This window comes from Python bivittatus, unplaced genomic scaffold (assembly GCF_059951505.1).
Source record: "Python bivittatus isolate LINGU-HERP-01145 unplaced genomic scaffold, Pbiv_v1 ctg000200_np1212, whole genome shotgun sequence".
Taxonomy (NCBI): domain Eukaryota; kingdom Metazoa; phylum Chordata; class Lepidosauria; order Squamata; family Pythonidae; genus Python; species Python bivittatus.
In genome coordinates, this window is record NW_028277040.1 from 22489936 (window position 1) to 22506456 (window position 16521).

Below are 16521 nucleotides of genomic sequence, written 5' to 3' on the forward strand. Positions count from 1 at the left end.
ACAACATTTGCTTTCATCTTATACAACTGACTAAACTAGTTTGAACAAAGCCAAAAGATATTTTATCTAAACTAAATCTATGTGTTTACAAATACAAGGGTGCCTTTACTATAGCTGTAACAGAACTGCCAAAGTAACTCATAGAAACTGTTATAATAAAAATTCTGCGCTCTACCTGTATTAATTTGAAATCTCCAAAAAAAAAGTACAAACTAAAATTTATTTAAATTACTGTACAATATGGAAAACATTCCATTGGCATTGTCTCTTCTTCCTAGTTTTGTTACTCATAAAGTAAAACAGAGCAGTAGCGTACAGGTAAGAAGATTGCCGGGAAACCTATGGCACTTTTTGAGTTCTTGAGCCCAACAATGTAATTTAGTCCTGATGATTAAGAATACCAATGTTAAATGCTGAAAAACAACGTTTTGGTCCTGATTAAAGAGATATGTAGCCAGCCACCTTATAGTAAACCTAGTATTATCACATTCTCACAATACTCAGAAATGACCAGCGATATAAGGTTAGAGCTACCATGTGGTAATTTTGAAGTGGCCCATACGATTAGACAAATTATAGTTTTACATCAGTTCTATTTCAAACCAACAGATATAAATACAAGCAAAAAAGTTAGAATTTCTTCAAGCGTATACTTGAAGCATGTAGTAATGTTAGACTTCTGATGCATATGCAGTTTACTTGTATAAAAGCAGACTTTCCAATAAAGGATGACAAATTCATAGAATGCTCGTTTACAGTACTCATTAAACATTCTGAGTGCAATAATAAAAGATACAAAACTTTTCCTTTTAAGCAGAAAAAAATGCTAAACAGCTCTACTCATTTTAGTTACTGTGTTCAGAGTCATTACAGTGGAAAATTATTGTACGCATTTTCAAATTACATTTTAAAATTAAGCCAAAGAGCCTGATTAAACCACGATCAGTACAATTTATATAGATTATATGATAGTGAAGGAATCTGAAAATAAATATGTGATCATAAAAAGCTTAAGAAAAGCAACCTTAGCTAGTTTAGATGACATCTGAATATTTGATTTTACCTCCACACACTCAAAGTTTTCATTAACTTTTGATGTATAATCAATGCGAAACAGCGTTGACAAGTTACCAGCAATGTAGTACAAAAGAATCTTCAGTCCCTTGTAACCAAAGGCAACCTCACTGTAGGAGAAATACAAATTCAATTACTGAGATGTCCTCCTATAGTTGAAAACTAGTAAATTCTAAAGACCATTATCATACATCACAGTAATCCACCATTTGTTTTAATTAATTATAATTTGTTGAGCAAGACAATCTTGTAGATGAGAAATTGGTTTGTTTGGACAATTTTTGATTTTATTATTTCCTTTTTAGTTGTTCTTGCCTTGTACCTCTACAGATTACTGGATTTGGTAGAGTATAAAAACGAACCAGGAATATAACCCAGAAAACCCTAAATATTTATATTATTATATTATTTGCCAGTTGCAATTGGCAAATAATGGTTTCAAATTGTGATTTATTCACCTAAAACAAATCAGCTAGAAACACAGAACCAAATCATTGCTGAGATGCATAAATCCAACCACAAAGATGTTATTTCTCATTGAAATAACAATTCATTTGCCATGAGTACCCCAAAAAATATATTTTATTATCTTATACGCTTCTCTAATGTAATCAGACATTAGTAATAAACCATGTTAACAATTATGCTGTAATATTGTAACATAAAAATTAAACTTGAAGAAATAACCTATTACACAATACATAAAAACCAGTTGCAGAAATAATAAAAAATAAAAACAAATAAATAAATGGATGGCAGCAATCATAGGTCAAATATTCCAAATAACCCAGTTTTAGCAATTTACAAAATGTTGATAAAGTTAGAGCAGATTGAAGATAGTCCTGGAGATACCTCAGAGCCAAGCCCAGGGCTTTAAAGGTCAAAAATAGCATTTCAAAGCCAACAGAAAGCCAGTGCAGGGCCTAGAGCACAGATGTAATGTGCTTATATTGGCACAGACTGGCTAGCAGTCAGGCTGCTGTACCGTGAAGCTTCTGGGTGGTTTTCAAAGGTAGCCATGTAGAGCGCATTGCAGTAATTCATGCAAGTGCAGATGAGGGCACAAGTCAGGTTGCAAGGTCCTCACATTTAGGTAAGATTGCAATTAGTCCACCAACTGAGGTTGGGTGAAGCCCCCACAAAAGAGGATCAAGTTGCAAACCTGTTTCTTCAGGGGCATGATACCCTGAGACAACGCTGGAGATGTCAAAGCATGTGATGGACAAATAATTACCCAGTCTTGCTTGGATTCAACTATTTCATCCCATCCAGAACCACAGCAGTCTCCAACACTAGGTCAAGATGCTGACATCTCCTGGTATAAGTTTTACCCCCCCGTCTCATTTTATTTAATTATATTTATATAATTATCAAAAGGTAGATTTGTTGTTTTGCTGATGTTGGTGCTGCTCAGTTTTATTTTAATTTTAACCTTAATTTAAAGTAATTGTGTTTCTGTTTACCATGGAGGTTTAAACTATATTGAGGAATTTTTGTTATTGTTTTTAACTTCCTGGAGTTGAAGTAGATTATGTTGGCATACAAGTTTAAGCAATAAAGAAAAATTGGGTGCCATGACATTATTCATAACAATTAAGTTCTAGCTTTGTATGGATCTAAAGGATCATATGCCCAAGAGGCCTTAAGGTTCATGTTTCTCAAATAGCAGCCTATTGTATCACAGGTCAAAACTACTTTTAAACTTTAGGGATCTTCCAAAAGCAGACTGTGATGTGCACACGTCTCCATTTCAAAGAATAGGTAGTTTTGGTTTCAGTTTATTATGATCAAAGATCAGCCAAACAATGGTGCAAATCACTACAAATTAAAACATAAATAACATATCCCAATATACACCATTAGTACAAATTAAAACCCTAACATCTTATTGCATAGTCAGTAAGCAAGACAGCAAAATTTTGCGACCTTAAGTGTTATTTCATAGTTATTTCATTTTATTTGCAGTAACAAAGAAACATAAAGGGAAGCAGATGTACCTGAAACTGAAATTAAAAGATAAGTAAAAAATCTCACTTAGTAGGAACAAACTTTTGTTACTGTTTAGCACTGCCAATTTTTGCTTATATCAATACAGGCAGTCCTTGTTTAGTGACTGCCTCTTTTAGCAACAGTTCGCAGTTACAAAGGTGGTGAAAAAGTAACCCTATGACCAATCCTCGCATTTACGACCTTTGCAGGACTGTAAAGCAAAGGAAAGCTGAACTAAGATCATAAGCACAGTCACTTAGCGACCACCTTGCTTAACAACCAAGTTACTGGTCCCAATGGTGGGCACTAAATGAGGACTACCTGTATAAAGACAAGACCATTTGCAGTTACAAAGGTGATAAAAAAATAACTTTATGGCTAATCCTCACATTTACGACCTTCACAAGTCTGTAAAGCAAAGGAAAGCTGAACTAAGATCATAAGCACAGTCAAAGATTCACTTAGCAACCACCTTGCTTAACAACTGACTTGCTGGTCCCAATTGTGGTCACTAAATGAGGACTATCTGTATAAAGACAAGACCGTTTGCAGTTATGAAGGTGATGAAAAAGTAACTTTACCACCGATCCTCACATTTTCAACCTTCGCAGGTCTGTAAAGCAAAGGAAAGCTGAACTAAGATCATAAGCACAGTCGCTGTTTCATTTATGACTATTTCACTTAACAACCAAGTTGTTGGTCCCAATTGTGGTTACTAAATGAGCACTCCCACGCATATAACCAAAAGTACGGATCTGGTATGTAGTCGACACCTTCATCATAATAAAAATGGAACAACTAGAGAAGACACATGAAACAATCAACAACATCTTCAAAGGAATAAAATTCACAAGGGAAGAAGAAAACAACACACTACCCTTCCTGGATATCCTAACCAGGAGAGGAAATGAGGGCAAATTAAAAACACGAGTCTATAAAAAAACAACCCACACTAACCAAGTGCTCCATTACCAAAGTAACAACCCAACCTCCCACAAGAGGAGCTGTGTAAGAACATTATTCAAACGGGCACAAATGCGCTGCAGCAACCCAGAACACCAGAAAAAGAAAAGGGACCATCTATACAATATCGTTCAACAAAATGGATACCCACGCAACTTTATCAAAAAGCGCCTGACCACTCAACCCACTACAGCACAACCAACACAAGCTATGAAAAGGATAACATTGCCATACATCAGAAACATCTCAGAAACAACCAACAGACTATTACAGCCACATGGTATCACCGTAGCTCACAAAACAACTAAAGCCCTCCAAAACATCTTAAGTAAACTAAAAGACCCAGTAGCCCAAGAAGAAAAAACAAGAGTCATCTGCAACATACAGTGTAAGGACTGTAACAGCCACTATGTAGGACAGACAGGCAGAAGACTAGCAGAGCACATCCATAAACACCTTGTAGCAGTCAGAAGACAGGATGAAAACTCCTTAACCTCACAACACATGGACTCAACTGTAGTTTCAACTGGGAAACTGTGAGCATCCTAGACTAAACTAAATTCAAAAACACTAGTGAATTCCTGGAAGCTTGGCACTTAGACACATCAGCCATCAACAGACACGTAGAGATAAACCATATTTATACACCATTCAAAAGGGACAATAAAAAAGCTAAGAAGGAAAGAAAATGACCAGAACACATCCTCTCCAGCAGCCTACACTCAGATAGGCAGGGATTAACACCAGAGAAACAATCAAGCAGAAAACAATAACCTAATCAAGAAACTACCAAGGAGAAAACCACACCCCCACCAACGCTGGCAGGGCAAGCTACTGTACATAAACAGGGAGAAAACCCTACACTCACTAGCACTGATGTTATCTAGTCGGGTAATGAAACATTTTCAATCAAACAACCAAGCTCAGAGAGCACCAAGGATTCCACAGTTCAACCCTGAGCTAAATATATTCTCTTCTATTGGCAGTACTAAGTGTTTTATAAATAATGACCAGAGTTAATTGTATGGGCATAGATAATTATAGATCCATATAAGTTACATGCAATTTACATAAACATTACTATTAAGTTTTATGGCATCAGTACAAAATCCAATCTCTCAAACTATTTTTATAATGTTTTATGTCACTTACTCATCCCCAAAAACTTGATGGCTGAATTCTGGATGAAATGTTGTACTATCATCTTCCAAATCCTCTGGGAAGCGGACTGATGGGAAAAACAGTTGTTTGTATCTGAACAGCTAGCAGTGGTCTGCCAACATATTTTAGTTAATTTGCAGAAATCACAGTACTGGGAAAAACAGTATAGAAAAGAGGAATATCTGTGCATCTAGAGAGGCTATTCCACCATGTCTGAAATCTTACCTATTGCTGAGCCAATAACTTCAACTAACTTCAACTTACATGTTGCAATTTAAATTATTTTATTTATCCTGGCTTTTAACCTCCAAGTAGCATAGTTAACACTGCAGATAAGAAATAACAACTTTCCTGAAGATGAACTAGTACTAAAACTTACCTATTACTGAGCCAATATTTTTCCCCTCTTAAACTCAATCACCTACAACCCACTAATAGGCTGGGGTCAACCACCTCACCTGGCATTAGTGGGATACAGTGGGATGATGGTATCTAGGAACCTGTAAAAGCCCAGCATTCCCCACTAGGACATCACAACATCCTTTGTCTGATTCCACCACTGGCAGAGTGGTAATGCAAACAGAGCTTTCTGCTACCACCAAGAGAACATCTTGGAACAGAGAAGTCAACAACCTTCTATGTTGCTTTAGCCATGCATCTTGGGAACACAGGATTGCTCCCTAATACATTCTTGTTTTCTTTAGTTTCAAATACATGCCACAGCAAGGTTTTCTTTGTTATAAAAAAATCAATTTCAGAATCTACCATAAATATAATCCATTATATAACTGGCTCCTGTACAATTTCTCAGACTGACATAATTGAAATTTCTGATTCAGAATGTTGTAATGTGGAGGAGAATCTATTTTTTATCACATATATCTTAAATTGTCTTGAATTCTTAAGGCTACTTCACATATTGCCACTTCCATGTCAAAAAAGAAAACCGTGTACACAAGTCAACTGAATAAAGGTAGTCCTTGTTTAATGTCCACTCATTCAGCGACCATTTGAAGTTACAATGACACTGAACAAGAGGCACTTACGACTAGTCCTCATAGTTGAGGCCATCACAGCATCCCTGCAGTCACGTGATTGTGATTCAGGTGTTTGACAACCAGCTTGCAAATATGATGGTCACATGATATCATTTGCGACCTTCACTACAAGCTTCCAACAAGGAAAGTCAATGGGGAAGTCAGCAGGAGGTCGCAAATGGCTATCACGTGACCTCTGATTGTGACCCTGTGGAATTTGCATAGTGACACCAACTGGAACCTCCGGAGTAAGTTGGCACAGTCACGTGACATTGTGCTTTACAACTGTGTCACTTAGCGATGGAGTTCCTGGTCCCAATTACCATTGGTAAGCGAGGACTACCTGTACAAGATTAAGGAAATGTTTAAAATATCAGCAATTCCAAGATGAGGCTGGTGTTAGCACAAGACTGCACAATAAATCTTACATTTCTAGCTTTACTAACTTCAACTTGCATGTTGCAATTTAAATTATTTTATTTATCCTGGCTTTTAACCTCCAAGTAGCATAGTTAACACTGCAGATAAGAAATAACAACTTTCCTGAAGATGAGCAAATTTTGAGGTGAACTGATATTTAACCCCAGATCTAACACCCATCTGATGGAAAATACCTACTTCTCTGTTCAATACTCATCAAGATAACTTTCAGATATATTCAGCACATAGCTATTTGGGGGGACCAGAAGATATGCTATAAATGAGTAATGCTGTTTCTGTTCTCACTTATTTATTCTACTGTTACAGTAATTATATAAAGATGCATACACATACAGACATGTAAGGTTACTGATACTTTGCTAGTCTTCAAAATCAAATTTCTGTTTAGTAAAAACTGCTGAAATACTGGGTTGCATTAGAGCTACATTTTAAAACTTTACCTAGTTTTAGATGAATTGCTTCATTTGTATTACACTTGTATTCAGCCAACTTCTTTTCCATAGCAGAGAGCCCTAGGGAAAATAATTTTAAATCAGTTTTTACAATACAAAAAGTATTTAAACAAAATATTATTTTAACTTACATATTATTTTGTTTTAAATAAAAACAAGAATACCAAGGAAGGAAACAAGAACCTTAAAAGATGGTATAACAAGCACAATCCCTCACTATGATCTTACAGTTCATATATCATGTTTGTAATAGGTCACTTGCCTGATGGAAATAAAATCTATAGTCAAGAAAATATGCCTTATTCAAGTAGATTCTTGTTCTTGTTTCAGGCCTCAAATTTCTTATTGTGAAAGTGTACAATTTCTATTGGCTTGAGGGCCATACCAGCCTATGCACAACACGTTGAGGGCCGCACTCGGAAAGTGGGTATAACCCGTTTTGAGAGGGGTGGTTCAGTGCCTCTGAGGTAAAATAAGTGCATCAAGCGTTAGGGCTAGATAGGATTGGACTGTTGCTGGTTATGCACTCAATATGTAACTCTTTGTTCCCCTCCTCAAATTCCAATTTGTGAGCAGGTTGAAACTTCAGAGGTCTATCACAATTGTAGGAAAAATCTTCCATCTCCTCTGGCTTCATATGTAACATAAGAAATAGTCAGAAATCACTGGCAATTGACAACAGACACAATATTCTGACAGTCTCTGCCACAAAACAAGGGGCAAGCCCCAGCTTTTCTCTCCAGATACCTTGCAGATGCATTGTACTTTTAGAAGGCGCATCAAATTGGGAGAGATTATCCTTTTAGTTATGCATTTCAAGTTGGAGAAAGGTGGTTGTCATTTCATCACATTTTGTATACGGCAAGACCATTAAACTGAAGGTTTACTATGTTGTTTTTCTCTGTTATTAGAGATCCTATGCCTAGACTGTTTCCACTGAAGATGACTGCATTTTGCCTAGTTAACTCAAGAATTTCAACCTCTCATCTTCTGGCAGTCGCAACCCTTTTCTACTGCTGCCTGGCACACCTGGAATAAAGTAATGAGTCAATCCAGGCAGTTGAAGACTTAATTGTTTATATACTCATCTAACAGATTTATTTAAATTGATCCTATTACTGGGCTGGAAAATTGACATAAGTATATTTGAACAAATCTTCTGGTCTAGTTATTTTTCTGGATATTTACAATTATTCAGAGTTAGCTATAGTATATTTTGCAACTGAAAATGTGATCTGTTTTCAAGGACTGACAAAATAGCTATTTCATCTATGAATGGTTCCTTAAAGCAGTGTTTCTTAAAGTGTGGTCCTAGGACCCCTGGGGGTCCCCCAAGACCCTCCCCATGGGTCTGCAAATTCAAAATTATTTGCCAGATACTGAAGGTATTTACAAAAATGTAAAACAATGCCACTTTTCTCATTATTTTTATTTGCTAAAAAATATTGGGTTTTTTTCATGAAAAATATTTCATTTATGTTAATGGGTTTAATACTGTTATTTTTACATGATTCAATAAATATTCTACAAATGTGTCAAATTTAATATTTAATACAGTAAATATCAATAAATATAACCCATGCAAGTAGCAAGCTCTTTTGGGGTCCTCTCAGGGAAGGAGTCCTGAGGAAAAAAAGTTTAAGAAACATTGCCCTAAAGTAATAACATTTGTAGCAATTAAGAAATAGAAGCATGCTACTGTCCCCCAATCTATGACCATAGATCTTTATGTGATAATGTCCTTTAGTTACATAGCTATCCTGTTCCTATGCAAGTTTCCACATGAGCAGATGCTGTTCTGAGATTTAGCAGAGTCATCTGCCTAAGACACAAAAGTCAAAGGCAGTAAGGCCAATATTGCACTGAGACTGATGGAAGGGACAGCACTGCAAATCTACTCTCTGATAATTATGCAAAGATCCTTTCACACAATGAGTGAAAGAGGCACGAACTGCTTCAGAATCTACACATATTAGCAATTCAAATTATTACTTTACAATAGTGGTTGGCACCCTAAAATTTCTAAAAGTGATTGAATCTTAGAATGCATGAGTTAGAAGACACCTTAAAGGCCATCTAGTCCAAACACCTGCTCAGCATATAAATCTACTAAAGCATTCCAGACAGGTGGCTATCTAACACCTGCTTGAAAACTCACTACATACAGATAGACACACAAACCATGCTTTGTTTGATTTTGTCCTGTCAACTAATAGAATTTTGGAGTGTAGCCTTACTCAAGTCTGTGACATTTGGCATACCTTCACCCATGCCACAAGTTATTTATGTTTCAGAGCAACTTTCTGCAATGTGGATTTCTCAGAGGCTTTGGCCTACAATTCCCATTCTCTTTGACTACCAGTTATAGACTAGCTGATAGATGTTGCAGTTCAAAACATCTGGAAGGATCCAAGTTAAATCATGCCATTGCAAAATACATTTTTAACTTCTACCACAGTGTGTCTTTTTCAGTGTTTTCCTCTTCCCTTTGAGAATGGAGACAGAAAGAAGGTAGAAATGCAAAATCTCCCCCACCTTCTTTTTCAGTGTTATATAATCTTCCCCATCTTGGTATCTTCTGTATGTATTGCACTCTCATTAATTCCTGGCTGCACGATCTTTGCAACAAATGGTACCATACTGAGGAAGACTACAATTTTCTGCTATAAAGTTTCAAATATCTACAGATATGTAAAAACATGTACAGTGATACCACGCCTCTGCTTGCGAATTTTTCGGGTTACGACCAGCTCTGGCCCCAAAATTTTACCTCGGTTTGCGAACTCCGCCTCGGGGTACGAGCCATTTTCCGCCCGTGCCACATGGTCCGCGGCCATTTTCTGCCCGTGCCATGTGGTCCGCGGCCATTTTTCCGTGCCACGTGGTCCGCGGCTGTTTTTCGGCCCTGCCGTGTGGTCCGCGGCCGTTTTCGCGCCGCGCCGGGCCGTTTTCGCGCCGCGCCGGGCCGTTTTCACGCCGCGCCGCGCCCGGCCATTTTCGCGCCGCACCACGCCGCGCCCGGCCGCTTTCCGTGTGGTCCGTGGACGCCAGAACGGATTAACGGTAATTACATTGAACCTTATGGGAAATTGCCTCGGGTTGCGACCAAATTCGGGCGGAGGGCGGAACGGATTAACCGGATTTACATTGAACCCTATGGGAAAATTTCCTTCGGGTTACGACCAACTCGGGATACGCCCAGAGTCACGGAACGGATTAAGTTCGTATCCCGAGGTACCACTGTATCTTAGAATTATTGCAGATTCTATAAACTTTTCCATTCCAAAAAGAGGCAAAAAACTATGCCTAACACTAGAACAGAATTTATAGTATCAGAGAGCACAAGCAGTAGAATTGCAGCGCTTTTTGAGGAACAGGAAAGTTTCCCAAGTTACACATGTAGGCACTAAGATTGTTGGTTGTCAACTAAGTTTTTCCCAATTTAATGACATTCAGATGTGTTAAGACTGCCAACTCCTATAACTGAATGTGAAAACACCAGTTTGGGAAAAGCTGTATTAGAGTAATATGCTCCAATTTTTTTCAAACATGATACCCACCTTTAGTTCAGATATTTAGTTCAGATATTTACTTGGGGAACTCTTTGTTTAGTATATTAATGTGATAGTCATGCTATTGGTGCCCATCTTGGATCACTACTATTCTGCAACAGCTAAAAAGATAGGGGCTATAACATTCAATACTTTACACCAGGGTTCAGAATCGTCCAAAGTGGTCAATATCAACCCCCAAGGGTCAATGGAACTATCCAAGGGGTCGATGTTATTATTATTCGTAGCACTATTAAAGTAGTATTTGTTAACTCATTTTCATATAATAAATGTTTGGAGGTCGATGAACCATCTGAAACTTCTTGAAGGGGTCGATGAGCTGAAGAGTTTGGGGACTCCACCTTTACGTTAACCACGCAACACAATTCTCTAGCGGGCAAATACTACTGATCAACCTCATCCTACCACAGGTCCACTCTACGTTAATAACACCAAAGGACCAAACTTTCTCCTCCGCGCCGCCTGTGAACTATCCGCCAGGGAAGGATCTCCAACGTGAGTAGAGAAATAGCCACGAATTGGAGGACAAGTCAAGCACTTCCCCATTTCTACTAGCGGGGACGGTTGTCTTTCCCCTACCGCAGCAGAGGCTCGCGGACAGAGCGAGACACACGAGCCCTTTCCCGCCCAGCAGAGATTATTACAGCTTTCCGGGACGGCAGGGTAGAGTCGAAGAGACGCTCGGCTGAAGCAGGGTGGGCTTCCTGCTCATCACCTGCTACACTCTGGCCAGAAAACCTCTCTTGCCGACAGAGTACAGAGCGGAGACCGGAGACGCAGGTCTCCAACCCACCCCATTTACACGCCCGCAGGGACTCTCCTTACCCGCCATTTCCCAAACGGCGGCGACCTCGGCACCAGCGAAGCTAACCGACCCAGGCAAACTGAGCGAATCAAGCCGCGCGCCCACACGCCGGAAATGACATGTTCGGGGTAAGAAGTTGCCCTTCCGCTCGTTCTGCGCTGAAGAGACCGGAACGACGTTCCAAACGCATGCGCAGTTATCTCAGACTCTTCCCCCCCCCTACCTGTGGCGCTGACCTTCTCTTAGAAGTTGGGAGTCTCTTGGAATAGCTCCGCCCAACTCGTTTTCTCAACTAGTCTTTTTTCAAGGGAGTTTCGAGCGCGAGGACTCTTCACTTTTCGTACTGCTCGTTCTGCTTCTCCAGCGCTGTATTTGCACCTTGTACTGTACCGTAAAGTTTGGGTGGGCTATAAATACTGTAACATAAATTGCAAAAATAAATAATTCTATGTATGCGCATGCATATAGACATATATACAAATACACTGGTCCTGGTTTCCTCTGGCTACTGTTACTTAACAGTTGCTCAAGAGGCACTTTGCTTCACAAGCAGGATTCTGTCTCAGCTCTTCATCCTGGGGAACAAGTTTATATAGCCCCACTTGTTCTGCTAGAGTGCACAGAATCCCTTTCTGAAACAGAAACCAATCATGGTGATATTTCTGGTACAAGCCATGGCTCAGGGAAGAGTTGAGGTTTTGGAGTTCTTTGAAGTGTTAGTTGCTGCCATCTATTGCTCACCTCCAACATAGTTGTCTTTCTGCCTTCAGGTGGCATCACAAATTGGCTTTTTCCTGTTCTTTGGCATCATGATACTTCTACCTTCTTTAATGAGACATCAGCTGGTAAGGGGTTGTTGCTCTGAGAATTGCCCTTCATAAGGCTCAGCAGTGCCCTCCTCCCTGTGGAGTTCTTGGAACAGTTGAATCATATTTTAGTGGCCCATACCACTGCATGTGTGAAGAGTAAAATATATATTCCACCAGGTGCTGGCTGTGGTAACTTCTGGAGGTGCCCAATTGTGGGTGTTGAGATCCACAGCTTCTCAGAGTAGAGATGTTAATTATGTCAGCAATCCATAGTCACCCAACTGCAAGGCTAAGAAGCATAGGGCAAAAGGTCTATTAAACTCTGCAAGGATAGGAGAAAGAAATGCTGGAATTAAACTTCCATGTTCATAGAAAACAACCAAATGTTTTAGCAGCTTTTTACTATGCAATAAAGGTTCTTATCTAACGATGCCATATGTTGCGGAGCCTTAAACTGAGTGTGAATCTAGAGCCTAGTCAAATCACGCCAAATCAAATGTCTGGGAAATTCTGCCAAAGTCTTGTTAGCGAGCCTGTCATTTTGGTAGACCTTATCTTACTTTCACTACTACAGGAGAGCCATCAAACATGACTTGAGGATCAGAATAATGGCTACCAACTTCCTGGGAACTTATTAACCACTGATCAAGTTGTCAGGACCAATATTAGACTCAGGAAGCTGCCAAGGTGGACCAGCTAGCTCAGACCATGAATCAATTAGCCCAGCAGGTCAGACAAAATCAACTAATTCCATAACAGGTGAGTTCCGGAGCAGTTGCCACTGTCACCTCTGCAGCCTCTTGATGTCAAATGTCTTGCTTCCTTGCCAGACAAATACAGATAAGAATCTCAGCAAATTTACAGCCCTTGTTCCATTTTTTGCTAGCTATCAGTGTTAAAATCTCTTGTCCAAATTTTTTGGTCCCCCCCAGATGTAATTGAATGGTGTGATATCCTTGTTGTGAGTACAGTGTGGGTACATATATTTGTGGAGGTAACTGTTAACCATCAATTGGTAACCCCAACACATTTGGTGGGAAAAGGAGCACAAGGCAGCCAAAATGAATGGGCATAATCATTGAGTGTGTAAAACTCAATGGTGGACAAAAACGTTTTGGTGGGCAAATAAGGAGCAAGAGCCAAATGTATTGCCTTCCCTAATCAGTGTGAGCTGTATAACTCCGTGAGGCAAGAGGACTTCCCCACAGGTCAAGTTTGGATAGGATTTGTTATAAGCCTTATGACTGAGGAAGCTGCAAAGTAAGTAACTTTTGATTAAGACCAATCCTGATTTGGATAATTGTGTTAATTTTGTAACAGCTGAGAGCTAATTTCAAGGATCCTTTTAAGTAAGTGTCAGGCAGCCATGAAATTGCTACCCACAACAGAGTAAGAATTCAGTGCAGGACTCTGCTATACAGTTTCAGTTGCTGGCCCAGCATGTGGATTGAAATGAAAAAGGCATGACTGACCACTTCAGAGAGGGACTCTGATGAAATATGAGATGAGTTAATTTGTCAAGGCACCCCAAACATATCTGCTTGGGCATGGATAGAAAACTTAAGGAACTGTAGGCAAGTACAGTTATGAGGGCAAGAAGCCACTGTTCTCTTTAAGTTTCTCTTTTCTCACCTTGCACTCTACAGTAGAAACATCTGAAATAGAACCCATGCAGCAGGGAGCCCACAGAGCTTCACTTGCTGCCCAAGAGAAGTTATTTGTGGAGCTATAGCTGTATTGTGGAGAATGTAGCCACTACACATGAGAGTGCCTTGCTAAATCTGTGCTTAAAAGCATCAGTTATAACAATGTTGTTATAATCTTTTAATAAGATTAAAAGAAAAGTGATACAAGATTTCCAATGCTTTTTCTGCTGCAGGTAACTATAGTAAGAAAAGTGCAATTACATATGCAGATATAGTTCATCCTCTCCAGGGAAAACTCTCTAGTTAAGCACAGTTCTCTGCCTCCCCTTCCCTGTGACAGAGTCAGAAAGAAAAATGTCCCTCCTGTGCCACAAAAAAGGGCCGTCAGTTCTTCCAGTCAGAAACTCTTCATCCCAAATTTAGCGTGTGTGGTGGTTGGAAGGGGTGTCTGTCTCCATAGCCATAGAAGTAGGGGGAGACAAGGGACGAAAATACAGTTTAGGGGAAGACTCAGATATCCCCTTCCCCCTTGGGTGCAGGTTGGGGCAAGGAAAGGTGGGTAAAAACAATCAAACCAGTCCTGCTTCTCCAGATCCCAAGGTATTGCCCTCCATTTCAGCTTCTGTAGACAGCTCAGGTAGTCCGGGGAGGGGGTGTGTGGGTGTGGTTTGTATGGTAAATGGATGTGGCATAGAAGCCAGGGTGAATTAAGATTATCTCTAGCTTCCTATAACCAGTCAGTGTCTGATTTCAATGAATCAGATATTCCATTCTGCTTCTTCTGTACCTGGGACCCAGATTACATTCTACCCTGAAACTTTCCTCTTTGCTAGCTGGAGGAAGAAGTGGTTCAGATGAGCATACAGAACACAGAGCACATTCAAGTACCAGAACAGAGGAGTAAAAACCTGGGTGCATTTTCATCTAAAATTGTAAACAAAAAGTGACTGATGTATTGTCGAAGGCTTTCACGGCCGGAATACGATGGCTGGTGTGGGTCTTCCAGGCTGTGTGGCCGTGTTCTGGAAGTTTTGTTTCCTAACGTTTCGCCAGCATCTGTGACCGGCATCTTCAGAGAGCAGGAGCACAGACAGGAGCAGTTCTCTCTGTGCCCAGGACACAGAGAGAACTGCTCCTGTCTGTGCTCCTGCTCTCTGAAGATGCCGGTCTCAGATGCTGGCGAAACGTTAGGAAACAAAACTTCCAGAACACAGCCACACAGCCCGGAAGACCCACAACAGCCAAAAAGTGTCTGAGTTAATCCAAGCTGTTGTGGGAAGAGAATAATAAACGTTGAGCATAACTTTTTGGAAGGATGAGTAGAGAGCAAAAATAGTAGGGCCTTTTTGATGGTGACAATCAGCCATGCATTTGTAAGCAGCTTTGGCAAGATCTAGCTGGTTCTTGAGTAGTCATTGTGTTACCAGAAGTTGAAGGGCAGCTTTTACTGGTACAAGTTCCTTGTTAAAAATGTTAAGTGTCTTTCAGTCAGAAGTAGCAATCTAAAATAAAAGGTACAAGGCAAAAAGTCTTGGGAGCATCTTGCCAGGTCTAGCTGAAAAACCACATTCAGCCATGCGGACTGAAGTCAGGGAGGGAGAATGCCCATCATTCCTGTTGCTCTGATCTCAGAGCAGCAGCCTCTTATCAGCATGGAGATGGAGCAAGAGGGAGGAACATCTCCTCTTCCTACTATTAAGGGTCGGGAAGAAGGAGAGGTAATTCCTGGTCCTAGCAGGGCAGAAAGGGCTAGAGAGCTGGATAGTGTGGGAGTTATGTTGAAAGCTGCTCAGGACAAAGATGTCAAGAATCAACAATCACCAGCTTCAAGACCAAGAAGCAAAGGGCAAAAAGTCATAGGAAGATGAGAAAAAATAAGCACTAGAATTAAACTAAAGCAAGAATTACACCTTTGTGTTGACATTGGGCAAAATGGCTTCTTTCTAGTATAGCATACAGTTATAATTCTTATCTTGCTGTGCCATTAGTCAGAATTAGGTGAAGTTCCTGGGAAATTCTGGTGAGCCTGACTCCTATGTTCCATGCTGTTTATAGGATTTGCGATGCACTGTTATTGTCTGCTGTCCATGTATCCCACTTGTTAATCAGTTAGGCTTGACCTTGAAATTATGACCACATGTTAAAAAGGCCACTTTAATTAATCTTGCTAAGGTTGAAGTTTCAATATATGGACTGGTCCAGAGTTTTGGGTGGAGAAAACAACAGGCATTGTATAATATCTTCCTGTCCTGGTGCAATTTCTCACTAGTGATGAAGAAGGAGCTGCAATGACAAAACTACAGTCTTTCTGATGATTCCCTGCCTGAATGGTGGGAGGCACAATTTGAGCCATTTTCTTTGTTGAGCCCTTGGGCCTAGAGATACCTCTGGTTGCCAGTTTGTTTCTCCAAGTCCTCCTTCCTCTGAGGAATTATCCTCAACCTATCAATTGCTGAGACCTTTCAGTTTGTTTTGCAGTTTCTTCTTTAGAATTTCGACCTCTTAAATCTGTCTTCCCTTCATCCTTAAAACACTTCACTTATTAACCATCTGGAAAGTCACAATCTTATAT

General features: G+C 39.9%; 1 protein-coding gene across 2 annotated transcripts in view; it reads right to left on the reverse strand.

The window, feature by feature from the left end:
- The window catches only part of HAT1 (histone acetyltransferase 1), a 29320-nt gene extending 17719 nt beyond the window's left edge, over positions 1-11601 (reverse strand). Inside the window, exons 1-4 of one of the 2 annotated variants that reach the window (XM_007437636.3) lie at positions 11515-11601; positions 7106-7177; positions 5179-5254; positions 1064-1184 (exon numbers count right to left, since the gene is read on the reverse strand). In XM_007437636.3, the coding sequence (XP_007437698.1) occupies positions 1064-1184; positions 5179-5254; positions 7106-7177; positions 11515-11521 (276 nt within the window). In that variant the 5' untranslated portion in view covers positions 11522-11601. Of the gene's footprint in view, positions 1-1063; positions 1185-5178; positions 5255-7105; positions 7178-9887; positions 9993-11514 lie in introns of those variants that run through there. The other variant, XM_088135809.1, reaches the window with a different exon arrangement.
- Between the last annotated feature and the right edge of the window lie 4920 nt (positions 11602-16521).